The sequence below is a fragment of the Tachypleus tridentatus genome, chromosome 8 (genome assembly GCF_004210375.1).
Source record: "Tachypleus tridentatus isolate NWPU-2018 chromosome 8, ASM421037v1, whole genome shotgun sequence".
In the NCBI taxonomy this organism is placed as follows: Eukaryota; Metazoa; Arthropoda; class Merostomata; order Xiphosura; family Limulidae; genus Tachypleus; species Tachypleus tridentatus.
In genome coordinates, this window is record NC_134832.1 from 39,802,473 (window position 1) to 39,823,729 (window position 21,257).

General features: G+C 31.0%; 1 protein-coding gene across 23 annotated transcripts in view; it reads right to left on the reverse strand.

The window, feature by feature from the left end:
• Nucleotides 1-21,257, reverse strand: part of Patr-1 (Protein associated with topo II related - 1) — a 93,572-nt gene that overhangs the window by 65,083 nt on the left and 7,232 nt on the right. For 8 of the 23 annotated variants that reach the window (XM_076448370.1, XM_076448377.1, XM_076448382.1 and 5 more), the window contains 6 exons: nt 16,892-17,067; nt 13,672-13,711; nt 7,979-8,078; nt 6,805-6,929; nt 3,081-3,170; nt 1,574-1,645 (listed from right to left, as the gene is read on the reverse strand). In XM_076448370.1, coding sequence (XP_076304485.1) covers nt 1,574-1,645; nt 3,081-3,170; nt 6,805-6,929; nt 7,979-8,078; nt 13,672-13,711; nt 16,892-16,926 — 462 coding nt within the window. In that variant the 5' untranslated portion in view covers nt 16,927-17,067. Of the gene's footprint in view, nt 1-1,573; nt 1,646-3,080; nt 3,171-6,804; nt 6,930-7,978; nt 8,079-13,671; nt 13,712-16,891; nt 17,068-17,730; nt 17,838-21,257 lie in introns of all 23 variants that reach the window. The other 15 variants (XM_076448385.1, XM_076448376.1, XM_076448373.1 and 12 more) reach the window with 5 other exon arrangements.

Consider the following 21,257-nt stretch of genomic DNA (forward strand, 5'->3'; position numbering starts at 1 on the left):
AAATTAGGAAATAAAAATGCTAAAGTAATCTTTAGCATTTTTATTATGAATTTTGAACAAAATATGAAAGAAATTAAAAGAAAAGCACAATAAAGACTTGTTTATTACAAGTTCAAATGTTTTTAGAGCATAAAAATTGCAAAAACATTCTCCAATACACAGCAGTACTGTACATTCCTGACATCAGGTAGTTACCATCTTTTACTTTTCTTTTCTTGATGTACACATACATGACATTGACTTTATTCACTTTTTTTAGCTCCAAAATGTGCTGAGAAAATGCTACTTTCCCAACAAGTCTACCAGGAACAATAAGGCTGTGTCTTCCTGGAAATGTCTTTGTCACCCTTCCATACCTTTCCAATAATTAGTAATTTACATTGTAACTAAACCATATCAATGATAGTTTCTTGCCAGTTTTTACTAGATACAAAAAAAAAAAAGCTTCTTGTACCACTTCACACATTTACAAAGGCAGTCAATTTGTCAAGTTTGCATGTCACTTTTGTAACTAGTCTCATAGACGATAGTATAATTCAAAGCCATATCGGGTTTGGTTACTTGTTTAGTTCTGTAATCATCCTTTCCACCACATTTCATTTTACCTTTACTATACTAACCAAAGTAACTGGACATTTGTCTTTCCATTGAGAAGCTAAAATATTCCCTTGCTTCTTGTCCTTTCTTCAGAAATGCAATTTTAGGCATTCTTTCAATTAGTTCAAACTGTTCCACACAAAAAATCAGTATTACTTTCAAAGAGAAAGTGATATAATATCAAACTTGTATCATAATTATCAGCATATAATGTAACCTTTTCCAAGGTAGTCTTTTATCAATTACTGAAAATCCTAATTGGGGATCGTTGGGGACATCTACATCACTTGCACATCATATCTATTATAATTCCCGTCTCACAAATCACATAACACTAAAAGATCTTTATTTCAAATCTATGGTGCTTGCTTGGAATGTATTGCTTGAAAACAGCGTGACCCTTGAAAAGAATCAAAGATTCATCGACAACTTTTTGAAATGAAGAAAGAGATTCTTTAGCTTTATTCTTCACCACTGTAAGCACTTCTCAAACTTTCCATGATCAATCATTTGCATTCAGTTCTTTTTTTGTAAAATGCAAATATCTAAAAATCTCCCTGAATTGATCTTCAGAGAAGATTGCCAGTTAAAGTTTTTAGCATATATCATCAACTGATGATAGCTATACTAGGCACAAAGCATGAAATCATCAACTGATGATCACCACCTTTATCTAGGAAAATAGTTACTAATGATGGCTGCCATTTAAGGGTTAAGCCTGGAAATACACTTCCAAACTGAGCTGACTGCTATGTATTTTCTTTATTATTTCCCCACAAAAATACACGTGTTAGAATAACAGAATAAAACTACAGTTATACAAAGTGTGAAGCACTCAATAATGGCAGTTATGTTCCCAAATAAGGCTATAACTCAACTTTAGAAGCTACTGAAAACTTCAGCCATTTTCTTCTCAGCCCAGCTTAATTTACTAAACAAAATAGACAGTATAAAACTTCTTAATCAAATTACTTACACATTCTTCAGAATCAAGAATAGCAGGAGGGGGAGGGGAGCATTGCGAGTATGCACCAATATTCACAGGGTCCTAAAGTACAAAAAACACTAAGTATGAAATTTATATTCAGTTAAGAATTTAAATTTATAGAGGAGTTATACATTTATAAAGTAGGTTTTTGCATGGTGTATGTACAAAAGATCAGTGACCTTTAAACAGAGTAACAATTATATTTGCAAGTCCAATTAACACCAGTTAACAATAATGTTGAGCAATTATCCACCAGCTTCAGTTCCCTTCTTCTATTGCAAGCTTTGTAAATCGAGACCACAATGTAACATACATATACTACAACATATGATGGTCTTCCCTTTAGGAAACTCAAACTCTCATCATCTTGTGTTAACACTAATGTACTAAAAAAGAAGTTATCATGTACTTCCTTTTAAGTGAATCATAATCCCTCAATGTGAAGTACATTCAAATCATACAATCACATCATATATTTCCACTTAACTGAAGGAGAATTTTGTGATGACAAGAAACCCTCTTGAAGTAAAATATGTATCTCAAGACAGCTGGTGTGGGCATTAAAAATTTTTATTAAAATAGGGAACAACATTTGACCTTATTAGATCATCTTCAGGTTAACAAAACGAGTTTGCAACTGAACATTGCCAGGCATGTCTAAAGGATAAGAGCATTATTAAGTGGAATATTCACAATCCACAAAATGTTTTTTATGGTATTATTTTAACCTTTGAACTTCTACTGATCCTTAAATGCTCTTCATTCTATTCAAGTAACTAATCAGCAATGTCAAAACTTTAAAACAGCTTACTGGAATTACCTATATGCCAAAATCTACACAAATACTTAGAACAATAAAACATACATTAAAAAACAAATATACTCACAATTTGCTAAACCTTATACACTGAGCAAAGTATATGGCCATCATTATTAGCCCACTATATAAAAATGAAAATGTATTTACATACAGATAACTACATTTAAAACTAGCATCAATTCATAACAGCATCCACAGCATCATGAACTATTACTAAAATGAATATAACACCATCTAAAAGCACAATTTAATACATCTGTTTGGTGAGTAACACTGTTACTGTGTGAACGTTATATAGAAACTTAAAACATTAGTTTTTCTAATCCAAGCCTTTATAAATGAATGAGAGACTCAGTTCCTCCTCTCTTTCTTGCAGCTAACATCAGAACTACCCTATAGTAAATCACATAACTTGTGTAGTGTAAGCCTTAACACATAGAACTTTAATTCTAGAATGTGTGTTGAGACATATCTATGATCCAAAAATCAAAATGACTGTTTGGAAGTGTTATTGCTTGAACTGTGTTTTAAGTAACAAATAGTGATAAAATAACTCTTTTGGTTTAATTATTTCCTAAATATTTAGAAAAGAAAAAACTAAAATAAAATAAAACTTAATAAAATAGTATATTCAGCACTGACATTTTAGGATTTTTAGCTTTTTCAATGGCTTACCGATTTCATATGGTGCCCAACAGTAATGACTGCAGGATCATCAAGGTCATCTTCTAATCCTAACTGAGAAATACTCTGTTCCACTATTTCCTGAAAATGTATAAAACACAATCAACTGTGCTTTCAGTGATCACCGATTCATCCTTGGAATATGAGAATAAAACATAAAACTGGCTTGAAACATATTAAAACTATCTTAATAGCAAGTTTTCCCTTCTATTCTTAATACCCAATAAGAGTTTTAACAAGTATACACCTGCTTTGTGTGTCCTACTATGATTCACAAGGTCCTGAAAAGATAAAATCTCAGACATTAAAATATTGCCATACAATGCAAAGTTATATCCTTAAATCACTCTCTTAGAAACCAGCAAATAAAAAGGTAACGAGCTTAGTTATTTCTAGAATGACTTCTTAAAAATAAGCTAGTCATAATGTCCACTTGCATTATTCTTCCTAGATCATTTATTCATCTAATATTAATTCACACAATTATTAAACAGGAACAATGGATACTTACAGTTGTGTAAAATGTTCTTTCTTTTAATTTTTTGATTATATATGGATTATATAAATTGCCTAGTATATTAATTTTTGTCCTCTTGCATTTAAGTTTTTTTGTTTTGCCTTTCGTGAAGAGAGTTACATTTTTATGACCTAATTTTAACATTAATGTAATTTATTGAGATTGAATCATATTATTATTATTGAAAAAATAACTATGTAATATTTAATTGTGGCATATTCCAGAATTATACACATTTATCTCAAAAGCAGTACCATCAAGCCTTGTATTGAAAATTAACAGCTTGTCATTGACTAGAAAGTTGTCAACCTTGAAACAAAGAATCCATTTCCCTCCACTGTTATTAAAATTAAGTAAGTTACTGTTACATATACTGAAACTTTAACTATACTCTAATTTAATCATGGAATAGCCCAATTTCAGAAATTTTAATCAAAATCAGAAAATTTTGACCATCTGGAAAGGTTATGAAGTTTACACCCAATCTAAAACCTAAATAAGACTTCCCTATTTCAAGAATGAATATTAATAACTTAAAGGAGAACAAAAATATATGCAATAACACTAACAAACCAACACAAACTGCAAACTTTAATATATCAAAATTACTACAACTAGAAGTTTTATTTACACACTTTTCTTATTTTGTTTATTCACAAATTTTTAATAAATACTAATGGTTATTCAAAATAATTTTAACACTTTATTGTTGTGAAAAAAAATATTAAAATTTGACATTGTATAAAAGTGTAAAATGGGTTTATCTAGAAAATATCAAAACAAATGCAGAAGTACAAGTACTAAAAACAAAGTACTAACTGGAAAACAAAACCAGCCTGCAATAAGAAAATAAGAACTATAATTCCAGCTAACAAAAGTACTAGAACATTAATGTGAGAAAAAGAGAAAGATAAGGTTTAAGAAGCACTACAGGAAGAAATTATTGTAAAGCATTATAAGAAGCAGCACTTTGCAGCAAAAACAGTCTCAATTTAAAATTGTCAACCACAGGTTACGCAACCAGTCAGAACTACCTGCAACCTGCACAGCTACCCTTAACTGAACAGTAAAAATTATAAATCACCTTTATAATGTAAAAGAAAATGTAATGTGAAAATGTAAAAGAAGGCCTGGTAGTATGTCATAAGCTTGAATAATGGACCTTAAAATTCGTGGTATGGTGTAAACACCACTAACTCGAATGTAATTACTTGCATGGTCAACAAATGTATAGAAATACGTTATACACTTCAAATGCACTACTTGATAGTTGCAATCACCTTCAAAACTGGGATGGCTGACCTTGTTTCAACTTTAATGTGTGATTGTAAGATTGAAACCACAATTAAAAATAGGGGTTAAAGACGTGTTTTGGTCAAAATAGAAACTACAAATTAAGTGAACAACAACAACAACAACACAGGAAAGGGAACTATTACAAGTTTCAGAGTTCAGCAAAGACAAAATCAATCACCTCATACAAACCAAGAACAGTCAAAAGGCTGCACATTATAAAAATAGAAATTGTAAAAATTCTGATAACTTTTACCTTTAAATTTATTAAAATTTGGAAAAACTTTAATAGTAGCAACCAAACAATCTAAATATTACAACATTTAAGTACACCATTTACTGTTATATTATAACAGGGTATATTTCTGTATCACATACCATACCACACAACCAAGAATGAAACCATGTTATGTTTAAATGAATATACAAACCTTTAAGTTAAAATTATTTTAACACTACTCTTTCATTGTTAAATCTTATCTTCCATATTAACTGCATAAACAATAATACAAATATTTTTAATTGCAAGTTGGATAGTACATAAAACTTGTGTACACATCTCAAAATGCAAAGTAGGGATTCCAAGGAAAACTGTTTAATAAAACATTAGTTAGTGAATTACTGGAATTTGCTAATGGACTGTCAGATTTGTTAACTGATCCCATTCAACAAAACAACACTATCACGTAAGACTTAAATCACTTTATAATCAAAAATAAAAATAATCAAAAACAATAATTTTGATTGTTTTCATGAGTCAACATTTGTCAATTAAGCTCAACAATCTCTAATTGATAGAAAATAATGAAAACCTAAAATGGTTGTATTTAAAATCACTTGAATATTTAGTATTATCAATAATAGTAATAACCAGAGCCACTGCTTCCAACAGTTCATTAACTTTAACACACTAATCAATTTGAAAATAATGTTGGTGTGAACAGACTTTGTAGTCACTATAAGAAAGACTTGTACATTGGATAGATGAAGTGAAGTGTCATTGGCCACAATTCAGTTATTCAGATAATTTAGCCACACAACAGCAGATATAATAAATAAATCTAGTATTCTGAAAATTGTTTAATTTTGAAGTCCAAGTTCAAAGGAAGTTAGTTCAATCCACACTTTGACCAACAGGTTATTTGGTTATATCGATGTGGAATTCTAGTAACCCTGAACACAACCAAAATGTAGATTAAATTGGACTTCCCTTAAATTTAAACTTCAAAATTAAATAAATATTTGAAATAGCAAGTTTATGTACCTAATCAATTTAACCATAATCTCAATAAAGTAGATTTCCCAACTCCAATAAACAGTGTGTAATAAAAAAAGATCATACTTCATATAACATGAAAAATATTAGATTTACTAGTTCATGTGTAGCATGTACTTTTCTTTCAAGCACCAAAAATGCCTGAAGAAATGTTTTAATTTGTTAAAATTATTTTTCACGAGTAACTTTGCGACATTGACGATTATAAAAAATATACAACATGTCAAAGATAATTAAATCTCCTTTTACAAAATTAAATTCTAGCTAGTATGTGAACTATTATCTAAATAAGTTGCACTAAAAATATAGACAAACTATGCAAGTACATGTATATTTCATTATAAGGTGTGCCTGGTACATTTACATAGTAAATATCTTCAAACAGTTTAAAAGTAATAATCACCTACAGCTAAAGGAAAAAAGAAAATGTATAATTTCAAAGTTGAAGTTAAAGGTCGTAAGATAAAAATGAGTATTCATCTTTTAATTATTTCTTGTGACTTTTAGAAAAGAATGAAACATACATGCATGTTATTATACACATCAATTAAGTCAATGTTCAGGCAAAACTCCAATTAAAAAAAATTACTTTTTTTTTACCAACAAATTTCTATTTTTATTGTTCTAACCTGCTGATTGTCTTCTGTCTGATAGTTTCCATAAAATTCTGAATCATGAAAACTTGAGAAAGTATACAGCCTATGTTTCTCCTCTAAAGCAGCAAGTTTCTTGTGATCTTCTTCCCAGTCTTCTTCTAAAAACAGTCATACAGCATACTGTAACATTAAACTTAAGTTTTCCAAGGACAATAAAAATAAAACTTGCTAATTGTACTCAAGTTATTTATAGCAAAAAAGAAGAGTATTGGAGCAATTAATAATTCCAAAAAAAAAAAGTCTCAATACTTAACTTCTGTAAAAGTTGCTTTACTCATTCTGAAATGCTATTTCATATTACTTATGACAGATAATAACCTACATTATATCAAAACTTTCTTTGCTTAAACTAGTATTTATTCATCCATTTTATATTAAGACTGTTTATATTAATACATAACTAAAAATACTCACTATTTCACCCATTTAATATAGAAAAAAGGCCACATCACATAATAAAAATTGTTGATATTCATATAAATACACTGGTAAAAGATCGACATTTTCGAGATTTTAAAAATGCAAACAGTGAAAAGAACATTGTTCTACATGCAAAATCCACACCATATTTAAATCAAGGTCACTGGGAGAGATCTGTACTCTGTTATCACCTGTCTTATAAATAAAATAACAGATATTCAACTCCACTTTTGGAGACCCTTCGCTTTCTACTTTACCCTTAACAGTGCCAGTTTCATTTAACCTCTTTGAAATGTAAATTATTGCCACAATTTTCACATGAAGTATCACTTATTGGCCAATACTTTGATTTCTACACAGCTGTCAAACAGTATTTGTTGCAATACCCATGAATGGAATCACGTTGGTATTACTCGGTCAGTTATACAGCCCTTCCGCTAATTTATAAAAAAAACAAAAAAAACAAGACATTCAGGGAATAACAAATACGAACAACTTTGTTCCCAAAAATCAATACATTACACATACAGGAGTCTAAAGATGAAGGCTAGCATTTAATACTTTGTATTATCCTATTATTTTTATTTTCTGCATATTTGTAAATGCATACACATTTTTCTCAAGAATTTATTATCAAATCATGACTACTTAATTGATATTTACCAAATAAAATCACAGTAATGAAACTAAAACTTCATGTTAGTTCATAAAAATAAGTCAATACTACCCAAGGCCCCATCACCAAAAGTTTCATCATTCACAGCATCATAATCATCCTCCACATCAGCTGTAAATGGTGGTTCTTCAAGTTTTCCTGATCCCAGAGTCTGCCAATAAAAAAAAAATTTAAATGTCAGTGAAGAAATTGGCGTTATTTTGGTTTTTCTATGTAAAATTATATTTTACATGAAATAATATTAAATCATAAAATTAAACTATACTTTATGTCAAGCTTAAAACCAACTTACTACTTTCTAGCCTTATGACCTCACTTATCTGCTGTTAATGAATAATAAACTCAACAACAATATTTCTGATATATGTTGGCCTCAATCTTAGTGTTTTGAATTGAATAGGTCAATAATTTGTTAATTTACCACAATATTTTTCCAGTTGATCTATTAGAGTTCAAGAAAGTCTTAAAACATTTACATTCTGAAATGAAATGTATTAAACAAATGTTTATAATATACAGTGCTTTGAAACACCAATATTTTAGTGATAAATTACACTAGCTTCTACTACTTACTTTTCACACAAGCTTGTTTGCAATTTAGTAAAACTGTATGACACTCTCTCTTAAACTTCAACATCTTGCAAATTTGAGTGTCTAAAAAAGTTATACATCTATCAAGCATTTTAAAACAAAAAGATACTGCAACTTATGTTAGAAAAAACCTGCACTACTCTTCAGAGCATCAAATCTGATTAACATAAATCCATTAAGTCTCATCATCTAATGGTATAAGACTAAAAATGAATGAAGAATTGAAAGATATAAACAGAGGAGAAGTTGATGTTTATACTGGCTAATTAGAGCTTGATGGTTAACTCAAATGATCACATCTGATCACTGACCACCTTGAGTAGTATCATGTACAATAATCAATTATTATAAATTACAATTAAGTTGATTATTCTCACTAAGATAATCAACTAGTGTTTCCAATAGTTACTAGTTTTAATTTTTTCACTTACCTAAGTAATAAATATATTGCCATTATGTTTGTTTATTGTAAACCACAAAGCAAAATAATGAGTCCACCAAAAATACTGAAAGATGATTTTTAACACAAGTTGATATTTTGTAATAATTCATGTTTGTTCAGCTTTAGGCCAGCATAACCTTGTGATTTGGGGGATTGTCTTATTACATGTTCTGAGGTTTGATACCTGTTTCTACTAAACTTAAACTTTTACTAATGAGGTGTTATGTTCATTTCCAAGTAAGAAGCTATGAAGACTAGTTGCCACCACTCCTAGTTCTGAACTGCTGATTAAGGGAAAGAAACTAGCTTGCAGTACCTACCAAGAACTCTTGGACTTCTTTAATGCTAGGTAAGGTATAAATTTATTTTTCTTAACAATGTATTGTTTCTAATTTATAAAAATCAGTAACTGTATTACTTAATATATATAAATAAACAAAAGTACGCGCGTGTTGTTTTTTTAATACATTTCCACAATTCTCAATAAATCAGCACAAAACTTGACACAGCTCCCATAAGATGGATAATTTATATGTTGCTTCCCAGAATTTTTGTTTTCCTGAAACAACATTTGAAACTTTTTTTTTTTTTTTATAACATACCAATTTCTCCTGACTGACAACTGCACCAGCATTTTTTTTAATAACAGATTCTCCAAGTGTATATATATAATCAATGCTGTCACAATGTTCAACATAATTTAAGACATTGACAATCTACATACTTACAAGTGCAGTTGTAGCTTAACTCATTATGTTTGGTTACATCTCTATCATTTGATTTATCTGCTAGTTAATGAACTTCTTTATTCAGAGAAGCTGTTTAAAGTGCTAAATATATTAAAATACAACATACTCGGTTTGCATATTATGAAAACTCGTGGAGTATTTTCTTATTTTAAATCTTTTGCAACTTTTTTGGGGACTATCCCATACTGACTTCATCTTGGGTAAAATTTATGTTTGTATATTATACATGTACATGGAAACACAGATACCCCTACAAACATGGATTCAATCACAATATCCTCCCATGGCAATGGTAAAAATTATGATCCTTCAAACTATCACTTCCTTTAACAACACTGCACAACAAAGTTTTTGCTTCTTGAACACTGTTGGTGTTCCTTATAGATATTCGGCTGCTGATCACAAAAAATCCAAATTTGTACACTTCACATAGTTTAATTGAAATCTTCAGTTTTGTCATGTTTTTTCTTATATTTGTGTCCAAAAATTTTCATTTCTGTAAAAGACCTATGAACAATGTTTTGTGCAGTCTAGGCATGTTGAAGCATGAAATCAGGCCAGGTTGGAAGCTGCTCTGTGGAAGTGTGCAGCCCAGGCATGCCTGGGTAGGCTAGAGCCAGCTTGACACTATCTCAGCAGGCTATAAAAGTGGCTTGCATACACAGATGCTGCTCACTGGATTAATATACACCTTATAGTGTGTACATATTGTTTCAGAATATAGCATTGCCTTTAGTAGCACTGTAACAAGAAAGTTAGATGTTATAGACGTTTTACAGGATGATTGGTGTCGGTCAATATGTCTCATCAATGTCGTAACAGCCATGATACATTCTGCTATATTTGTAGCAAGTATAAGCTTGTTCATCAAATGCTCAATGACTGCTCTTGTGAAGAAAGCATATCATCTGTACTTCAGCTGTAAAATTGGTGATCAAGGCTAGGAATGGGCACTTCACATTTGTCGTGCAACATGTGCTGTCTGTCAGAGCTTGGCTCAGAGGGACTCGAGAGACAATGCCATTTGCTGTCCCAATGAGATGGCAGGAACAGAAAGACCATGTGACAGACTGTTACTTCTGTTTGACTACTGTGTCTGGCTTCTCTGCCAAAAACAAGAAGTCAATTCAATACCCTAATCTGCCTTCAGCAATGAGACCCGTGCCATATGACGACAGTCTTCCAATTCCAAAACCACCAGAAGAATGGACTTTAGACGAACCAGATGAAGAAACTGCAATGCAGGGAACTGGCAGTGACATTAATCCGGATTTTGAACCGTGCTCCTCAGGCGATCCACATCTCATAACACAGTCAGAATTAAACGATCTAGTCAGAAATTTGGGTCTGTCAAAAGCAAAAGCCGAATTGCTGGGTTCGAGACTGCAGGAATGGTGTTTGCTGTCACCAGGTATGAAAATTTGTTTTTCAAAGCCACCAAGATGATATAACCAAATTCTTTGCACAAGTTGACAGTCTTTGTTTCTGTGTTGACATCAAAGGAATGTTCTCTGCTTTGGGTTGTGACCTTGACCTGCAAGAGTGATGCGTCTTTATTAATTCATCAATGTTAAGCCTCAAAGCTGTTCTGTTACACAATGCCAACGTTCACCCTTCAATACCTGTTGGCTATGCAGCACACATGAAAGAAACCTACAAGATCATGGAAATGTTGCCGAAGCACATCCAGTACAGCAAATACAACTAGAATAACTGTGGAGATCCGAAAGTCGTTGTTGTGTTACTGGGACTGCAGCTCGGCTGTACAAAGTTCTGTTGTTTCATCGGTGAATGGGACAGTCGTACCAAAGAGTCACATTATTATAGACAGAGCTGGCCACTCCATAAAAAGTTAGTTCCAGAACAGAAAAATGTGGTGCATGAACCGCTTGTCGACCCAGCAAAGATTTTTTTGCCTCCTCTTCACATAAAATTGGGACTTATGAAAAATTTCAAGAAAGCAATGAGCAAATAAAGCAAAGGTTTTTGTTATTTAAGACAGATGTTCCCAAGAATAACAGAGGCCAAGATCAAAGAGGGCATTTTTGTTGGCCTCAGATCAGACATGTTATGAGCGACAAGCAGTTCGAAGATCTGTTAGTTGGGTTGGTAAAAGTTTGCCTGAAAAGCCTTCAAAGACGATGACAATTTTCTTGGCAATTATAGAGCCGCACATAACATTCAGCTGGTAGACAAGCTTCTCAAAGCATACAAAACAATGAAGTGTAACATGTCACTGAAGATTCATTTCCTCCACTCACACTTGGACTTCTTCCCTGTACATCTTGGTGCTGTCAGTGATGAACACGGTGAAAGGTTTGACCAGGACATTACTACAATGGAAAAACAATATCGAGGTAACTGGAATCCATCAATTCTTGCCGACTACTGTTGGACACTGCAACGTGACGCACCAGACATTGAATACAAATGAAAAATCAGGAACAAAAAACTTAATTATGTTGAACTTAATAGCATATTGGAAATAAACACAATTAAATACCTTATTGCCAGTAAATAGTTAACTATTTCTCAGAGTTCCTACATGATGAAGCAAAACCAAAACTATTTATGCATAGCCTCCAGGTATCACAATCATCAAAAAAATTTTTCAAAATTTTGTTGTGCAGTGTAATCTTAACATCTCAGTTGGGTCCTCTTTAACTATCTTACTTTTGAGAGAAAGGAAATAATTTCAGTGACTAACTTGTTCTCATGTTACATCCTTTCTATTCCAGATAGCATCTTACTAAGTCCTCCTCTAAAGTCTTTTCAACAATTTGACATTTTGCTAAGGTTAGCAGACTGAACTCCAAGATTTAATATAATACTCTAAATGTGGTCTAACCATTGACTGATACAATGAAATTAAAAGCATTGTTTTTTTTGAAAAAAATTAACAGGTTGACTCACAAAGAACACTGAAATAAAATTAAAGAAAAACAGTAAATTAAAATTTAAGTTGACTAGTATGACAGGAGATTTAGAAGATTATAGAAAATCAAGAGAGTTAGTGAAACAGAAAATTATGACATTAAAAAGGATGCAAGAGAAAAGGTTGGTTAGAAATGTAAATGAAATTTTAAAATGGGGTAGAACACTTGAAGGACAATAAAGGAAAGCTAGTATCTGATGATTATGAGATGACTGGAATACTGAATTGTTTTTTCTTCATTAAGTCTTAATAACATATAATTGGAAACAAGATAAAACTAATTAATTGCATTAATTCTGAGCTGTTTAAGAAAAATATTGGGAAGCTTAGAGAATGATAAGATTCCTGGGGCAGATAATATTTCCCCAATGGTTTTCAAGGAGGTTAAAGATTGGATATGTGAGCCACTTACTACTACTTATGAATAGTAGGCAGGTACCAGAGGATTGAAAATTAGATAATGTAATTCCTGTTTTCAAACTGGATTAATGTCACAAATGGGGTACCTCAAGGCTCAGTGTTAAGTCATTTGCTCTTTCTGATTTACATCATTGATATAGCCGAAGGAATATTCAATAAGTTACTTAATTGATTGAAGTGAAAAATCTGCTGATTTACAAAAGGATTTAGATCATTTAGCTAGTTCGGCAAGTAAATGGCAAATGGTATTTTATTATAATATGGATGAAAATAATCTTAACCTCAGTTTAATAGCTGATCATTGTCTAGAGCCATCTGAACAATGTGTTGTTACCAGTGGTATGACAAATAGGATTTTAGGTTGTATGTAGTGAAATTCTGAATACAAGTCTGAGCTTGTTACAATATCACAGTATAGGTCACTGGTTAGGCCACATTTGAAATAGTGTCTTCACTCTCATGCTCCTTACCTTACGAAATACTTCAAATTGTTGGAAAATGAGGAACAACCAGAAACCTACCACAAGAGAGTTAATCAATGGATGCCTGTTCCAGGTCTTCTTTGAGATCACAGAGATAAGATTAAAAACCTGTAGAAGGGTCATACCTTCACAATTACCTGTCCATCCACAAAGGTCAAACAACTCCTTCAGATGTTGAAGACATACAGGATCAACAAAAGAAAAAAAATAAAAGAAAAGGTGGGGGGAGGGAGAGCAGAGCAAGAGAGAGAGAGAATCATCATTCTCAACTATTTTTAAATCAAACGTTTACAATAAATCTCAAATAGCATTGTTCCTAGAAGGTTCCCTGACAAACAGGTAAAGAACATCATTCTAAACACTTAAAAAAAAAAAAAGTCTCCCTTATGGTTTGTCTCTAAAACCTATCTATATGCCTGGATTTAAAATTACCCCTAATTATTACATAATTTTCATATGAAATATTAATTTCACTGCAAAGTTCCTCATTAAATCCACTTGTTTTATTTGCAGATTTGTATTAAGTTTCCAATAAAGGCCCTCCCTCTTTTATATGCTAGCAAACCTACATAGATTCAATCTCTTTGTATTATTTTTTTATATCATCAATTTATACATAAAAGCCACTCCCCTCCAACTCTTTAAACCCATAACCTGACATTTCACAAAAATATCAAAAATTTACTACATTTAACCAAATCTCAGTTATCCCATTTTATTTCATAACCTCTTGTTTGCAATAGTAACAAAGGTTTTACAATTAATAATCATTTTATGTTTGAAAAATAGTTAAAAATATTGCTTCACATTATTCTATTAAAATCAGTGTCATTGGTCAAATTTGATGTATTCTTAACTGCTTGAAAAAATTTTATTTCTATTAATGAAAGACATATTCAACTAAGTGACAAATGATACAGGCCTATAGCCATACCAGTTAAGCTCCTTAACCCTTTCCAGACAGGTCATGAATCAAATAGCATGTCATCGCATTTGTTGACTTACATTCAATATTTCATTCAAATACTCTTTTATGAATTTGTCTGTAACTGTGGTATCAAACTTGTTCATAATTCATGTTTTCATATTATACATTTAATTTTTTAAAAGTAAATATTAAACACTTAAAACATCTATTTGCATATGTCAAGTGGTATGTTGAATGCAGCAGTGGTTCAAATTAGATGTTTGCCATGTCAAATTACAAAGCCAATATTATTGAACAAATAAGAAACTCAAATTACCAATACTGACAAGCTAGAATATAAAATAAAAATCTTATCTTTTCTAGTTGATGAGCTATCACTATATTTAGTGAATCAAACACAGTGGTTCCTGTTCACCTCTTCCTATTTTTGAAAATAGTCCCTTGTATATATCTACTTCTATATGCAACCTGTGAATAACAGATTGGAAGCTGTGTCCTCTTACTTGTTTCTCAGCCATTTTAAAATATGACATCCTCACTTTCTTTTGATACAAACCTTTGAGCTGGTAAATTTAGTCATTAGTCTGTTCACAATTTCTTTTCTCTTTTTTTTTTATTTTTTTTTTTAAGATAAATATAGATTAGTTATTAAATTTGAGAAATTATAATGGTTTTCTATAGTTCCAATGTAGTAATTTACGATTTGTTTTGGTTATTCGAGTGTGCGCGTGTAATACCTAAAAATTTCTTATCCTCCTCATGTGGAATTCCTTAAAGCTTAGCAAGCTAAGGTAAGCAGCAACCAAGTACAAAGCTCATAACTTGTAGAGATAGTTGTGCACTTTATTTATTTACTGTTCTGTCTTAAGAAAAATATGTTAAAGCACTTACTTGAAAATAGTAATAATTTTTCTAAATACTGAATTTATAATTATTGAAATGTGACTGTACTTTGCTAAATTAGTCAATTTAAATACAGCCAAGATAGGCAACTTTGTAAAAAATAAAAGGTCTTATGTTATTTGATACAGTAACAAGTTTACGTGCACCTCATCATTGTAACTTCTGTATTGTTACCCAGGCACTGCTGAAAGGTCAATATAATAAAAGTACATATTATATATACACATACATACATGTCATGAAATTTAAGTTTAGTCTCAACATTTATATTTTCATTCTATAATCTGAAGTTATTCAGGAATGAAAAAGCACAACTTTTATCCATTTCCTAATTTTATGTGGTGGTTATGGAATTGGTCAAATTGACTCAAGTTAGAGATTTGTTAGTTAAGATTTTCTTAAGAAATGTTTGATAAAACTATCTGAACATAAGAATTTCACATATGAAATTTGAATTTGTTTTCTGATGCATAAAAGTATTTTTAATTTTAAAATATAAATTACTTGGAATGTTCAATAGACAGTTGCAAAAATAAAGGCATGAGAAAAAATATTGTTTAACAAACCTCAAGACTTAATACAAAAAATCATTTTGAATATGAAAGCCTTGTAATGTTTACTAATATTCTGAGGAATTGTGAACACAAGCTTACTAATCTAAAAGTAATAAAATGAAATCTACAGGGTGTTCGGAAAGTCACTGTGCACTTCTATATTTATTAACAGACAAAACTGCACAGTGAATTTCCGAATACCCTGTATAATGTGATAACAAGCACATAATGGTTACAAGGTCAGTCCCAAGAATCAACACCATACTGGAAAAGTTAAAATCTTTTATTTGAGAGGTTTCGAGTGTAATAAAATTTCCTAACTTTATACAAACAGTTGTTTGAAAATGTGAGGAACAGTTACATTTCTTTTCATCAACAAAAATTCAATAGTTTAGTAAATTAGTTTCTAACTGCATTTCTAACTAGATAAAAACTGCAACAGCAAATCTTAGAAGTTAGAAAATTAAGTGGATAAACTGAAGCTCAGACATTTCACATGACACAAAAGTAAAGATTCTTGTGAATGACCCTTTACAAAATTAAGAAGTTAAAACCTAGATAATATGAATATCTGAATCATAAGCTATATTTTTTGTGCCAGGTTTACAAAATATGTTGATGACAGTGTTTAAATTTCAAATGTGATATTGAAATGTGACAAGTATTTCATCCAGGTCAACTGGAAAGAGTTAATTCACAACATCCAAATAGGTTCTCTTCAAGCTGTTACTGATCCTCAGCAACATCAAAGTTAATGACAATAATTTGGCTCTGGTATTCCACAAAAACCAAGTGTGTGAAACATGCTCAAAGTTCTAGAAGCAACAACTATAATATGAAAATTTCATAAAAATAGTTTGGGAACAGTATAAAATTTGATACAGACTAATATTAACAATGTTAAAAAAGATGTCATATGTGATATAGTAAAACATCACTAAAAAAATCTTTAATACTTACAGGAAGTTGTGTAGGATCAATTCCAAAAAATTCATCTGTCATATTTCTTACAGAACTGTCTTCTGTTTACAATTAAATGATTTTTCTTTTCATTAACCCCAAATGCTTCACAATAAATTCACTGTATCTTCCAACAATCCACAGAAATCATACAGTTGTATCAGCTAATTTTTAACCTTGAAGGAACATAAGGCATCATTAAGAATATGCAAGGCAAGATACAAGTCAAATATAGTTCTTTTCACAATACCTATTAATGGTGTATAACATTGCTCTTCTAACTTCAAGTAACCTAAACTTCATGATGCCATTCTTAACAAAACAAACAAATATATATGTAATGTTTACTCTAATTACCTATGAATTATTCTATAAAAAACAATTTAACTTTGCAATACGTTAGTTTACTGGATATGTCTTATTTAAAATATTCACAAAACTCATTAGTACTTATAGTAAATTTGTTTTATGTTGCAAACTTGATATGACTACTTTAATTTAAATACACATAGCCAGCTTTCTCTTGCTAAGAAGTTCATAACAATAAGTTCATTTGGGGAAATTAAACAGTACTTTTGTAAAAAAAAAAAAACACCTAAAAGATCACAAAAATGTTTCAGAATAAACACAGAAAGTTCACTTAAATGTACAAATTAACACTAAACCAAAACACCTCCTCCACAGTATAATTTCCAAATCACTATCTAAGGACTAATCCAAACCACATTTTAGGCCAGCAGCTTAGTTCAAATGAAAATTTGAAAGCATCATACCACAAAGCACAAATTATCTTAAAATTTCAGAAAACTCTTTGATCTCACTTTAACATAAACTATTACCCTTATCCACTCCTACAATGGTGGACTTTGTTTTCTTGCCTTTCTCTGACTAAAGCTCTCACTCAGCTCTGCTTTTGGCTTTCTTCCCACTCTTTTTCATCTGTTTGCTGTTATTTATATATTCATCATTTAGGCCTTTCAGAAATCTCTATATCCTCAACATCAATGGATTGCACAAGATGTTCACAATAGCCTTAATACCAACGTATACATACAGCTTTGAACTGTCTGCTTTTAACTCTTACAAAAGAAATTAAACAATCATGAACTATTGCAAAATAAATTAGTTAATACTACCTACATTAATAGTCTTTTATATCTGACATTAAAAACTTTTTTTACTATAGACAAAGACTTCTCAACCCACACACTACATTTTCTCATTAGTCTACACCAACATTTACAGTTCCTTTGTCTGCATCTCCTAGAATAGTGTCTCCAGTAGGGCTTCACCTTCGTAGCATCCCTGATCTTCCTTTCGATGTTCTGTTGCCTGTGATCTGTCTTGCCTAATCTATCTGTATACTGACATAGTATATCTTGTTCATCTTTCTTCTTCTTACCAGTCAGTTCTTTACTTATGTTGATGTCCTTGCATATCTCAACTCCACCCAGTGCTCCTAGACCTAAAAGGTCTTTATCTTCTGTAAGGAAATTGTCTTCAGATTCTCCTTTTATGACCAGCCACACCTGCAACATCCAACTATGTATAAATAGCTGCACAATTTAAGTCTTCTTCCCTCTCAAAGTACCTCTTTCACAGATTGGTTTGGTAGATTGTAGTTGTTCCCTCAATTTTCACATTATGGAGCATACTGCTTATTTTCTGTACTTTCAATAGTCCTTTCCACTGCCAAGCAAGTTTGTTGTTGTCTGCAAGTAGCAGAACTAAGACCTTCTGTCCAACCTTGAAACATCAACTCTTGGCCTTTTTATTACACAAGTGTTTCTGACTGTCTGGGTTTAGCTTTCCCAGTAGAACTACTATGACAGATCTGTTTTAATATTCCTTTACAATCCTCTGTTTTGTAAATCTCTCACCATCTTGTATTGTCCTTGACTTTCTCTCAGGCACTGTATCAGCATTCTCATGGCAAAGTTTTCCTTCTGCATGCACTTCAAATTTTTTATTACTTATTTTTCCTATCACCAAGTTATCTATTGGTTCCTTGATAAACATAACCTCATGGTCCCTACATAATATGAAATATTTAACTTTATTTTTGGTATAGAAAATATTTAATTGCTCCATCAATCAGCATACATAGGCATACCTTGCCTGTTATGTAATCATCACTTGTCTTGTAGAACCTTAACTTGTCTCTGATATAGCCTTCATATATTGGCATATCATGATTTATTGGTGTCTCTTGATATTTGTAACATGAGACAAATCATTAGTGGCATGGTTTTTTTTGCAAAATAACCAGGTTCCTTAAGTGGTTGGGTAAGAGGTTTTACTTTTGTGTAAACCTCAGAGCAAAGACATCCTTTAGAAGTCATTGCAACAAGTAGCTTAGGAGGAGTTATGGGACACACATACAGACACAATCTTATACTTGTGATAAATCAGAATTTGGAATTTACTATCACAATTTTCTGAGCATTGATGAGAAACATTTTCACCTCGTATCCATATGACACTCAAGTTATAAAACATGTTACATTTTTCCTGCATCTCCACAATACAAAAGCTACTATTTTTATTCATCTTAAGGCATTTTTTCTTTATAGCCTCAAGTTTTCACTTTATATTATCCACTTCCTCGTCTTTCTTAGTTGTTCAAACATTTTGATATCTTCAAATGCTAATCTACATTAGAAAGATATTTTTCATATAAAATTTTTTGTAATAGATTTAGCCTTAAGACTTCCCTTTTTTAAAAAAAAAAAAAAAGTGCATACACCAAATAAAAATCTTGTTTAAAAATTAGTACAACATGTGTAAAGTATATGTCAGTTTCAAGCACTATTTTCTCATCATAGTAATTTTATACATTACAGTAGGCCAAATTATAAAAACACTTATATTGTAATTTTAGTTTTTTATAAATATAGTGCACGTACAAGAGTATCTTCTCACCACAACACAGCAACAAACCAAGAGGCAAAACTTAACCCTTCTAGTACTGGTGGATGGATTCCACCCAGCTGATATACCCCAAAGTAACCATAACACAGGTATACACTAATGTTTTAAAATGTCTCTTCACAATTTTGCATGTTATCAGTATATATTGTAAAGCATTTGTAAACAAAACATCAGATTTAAGTTTAACATTTTTAATTATTTGGTCATGCATTTTTATTGTCATATGTTGACTGTCCAACAGAATAATTTTTTTAAAGATTAAAAATACTTTATAGATCACAAAATTGTCAAATGTATGTGAAATCTCTATAACCTCCTAATAACCTCAAAACAAAAACTTTATATTTTGTTGTTTTCACTATTGTATCTATATGGGTTTAGTCAATTCAAAACAACCTTATAAACCATAAAAAATAAGAAATGGATATGAACAAATTACATAACAGCCACAAATGTTTAGTCCAAATAGCTTAAATCTCTTAATAATATATGTAAATAAAAAAAAAAAAACTTCACATTTCAGCAAGTTCTTACTAATATAACAATAGTTGAATGACACTGAACACGTGCACTAATATTATTGTCCATTAATATAACACTGGCCTTTACAAAGTGACCTGTCTTCACTGCATTCTAGCAAAATATTTCTTAGACTGTGTGCTATAATTATTTTCAATTACACAACTTATTTAGCAATGTAAATTTATTATTATCCATTTAATCTTTTTTTTTTAATTCCATATTTATTTTTTTCCTGGATACACAGTATAACTAATTTCTGCCTATCTGAGGAGGTACCATTAAGCCTGCTTTAGATACTTCACATGTGCTGCAAAAAGTCTGGGCCATTAAAACTTTGGGACTTACTGTTCTAGAGAATGTGTTTAAGAAAGTAATCACATTTCAGTCATAATGTGTATATACATTACTATTTCCAAAAATGCTCTTAAATTTCAGTGTTCCTTAAAAAAATAAATAAAGTATTAAAAAATAAATCTCTTCCAGTTACAATCTTTGTACTCATTTGCTGCTTGCCATAATTTGCTATACTGTCAAGTTTGGTAACTGATGGATGAGAAACAAACTTAAGGTTATATAAGAGATAGTTTCCCACACACATATTCTGCAGAGGCTCAGAAAATCATGTGAGGGACATTCTGAACTTCCAATTGGTTACACACAACACTGGGTGAAGTGAGCAAGGCCACCTTAGCTGATTGAATAAATATATTAGTATCTCAGAAAACATAAAAGTTCTTATTTTACCTTCTAGCACATCAATATTAGTAATGAAAGTATCTAATAACTAACAATCTACAGTCTTTATATTTGGACATCACAAACATCTAATCTGAACCAATGCTGCATTGTATTAGATGCATCACATGACAAAAAAATTTTAATATTTACTTTTGAGTTAAAAAATTAATGCACA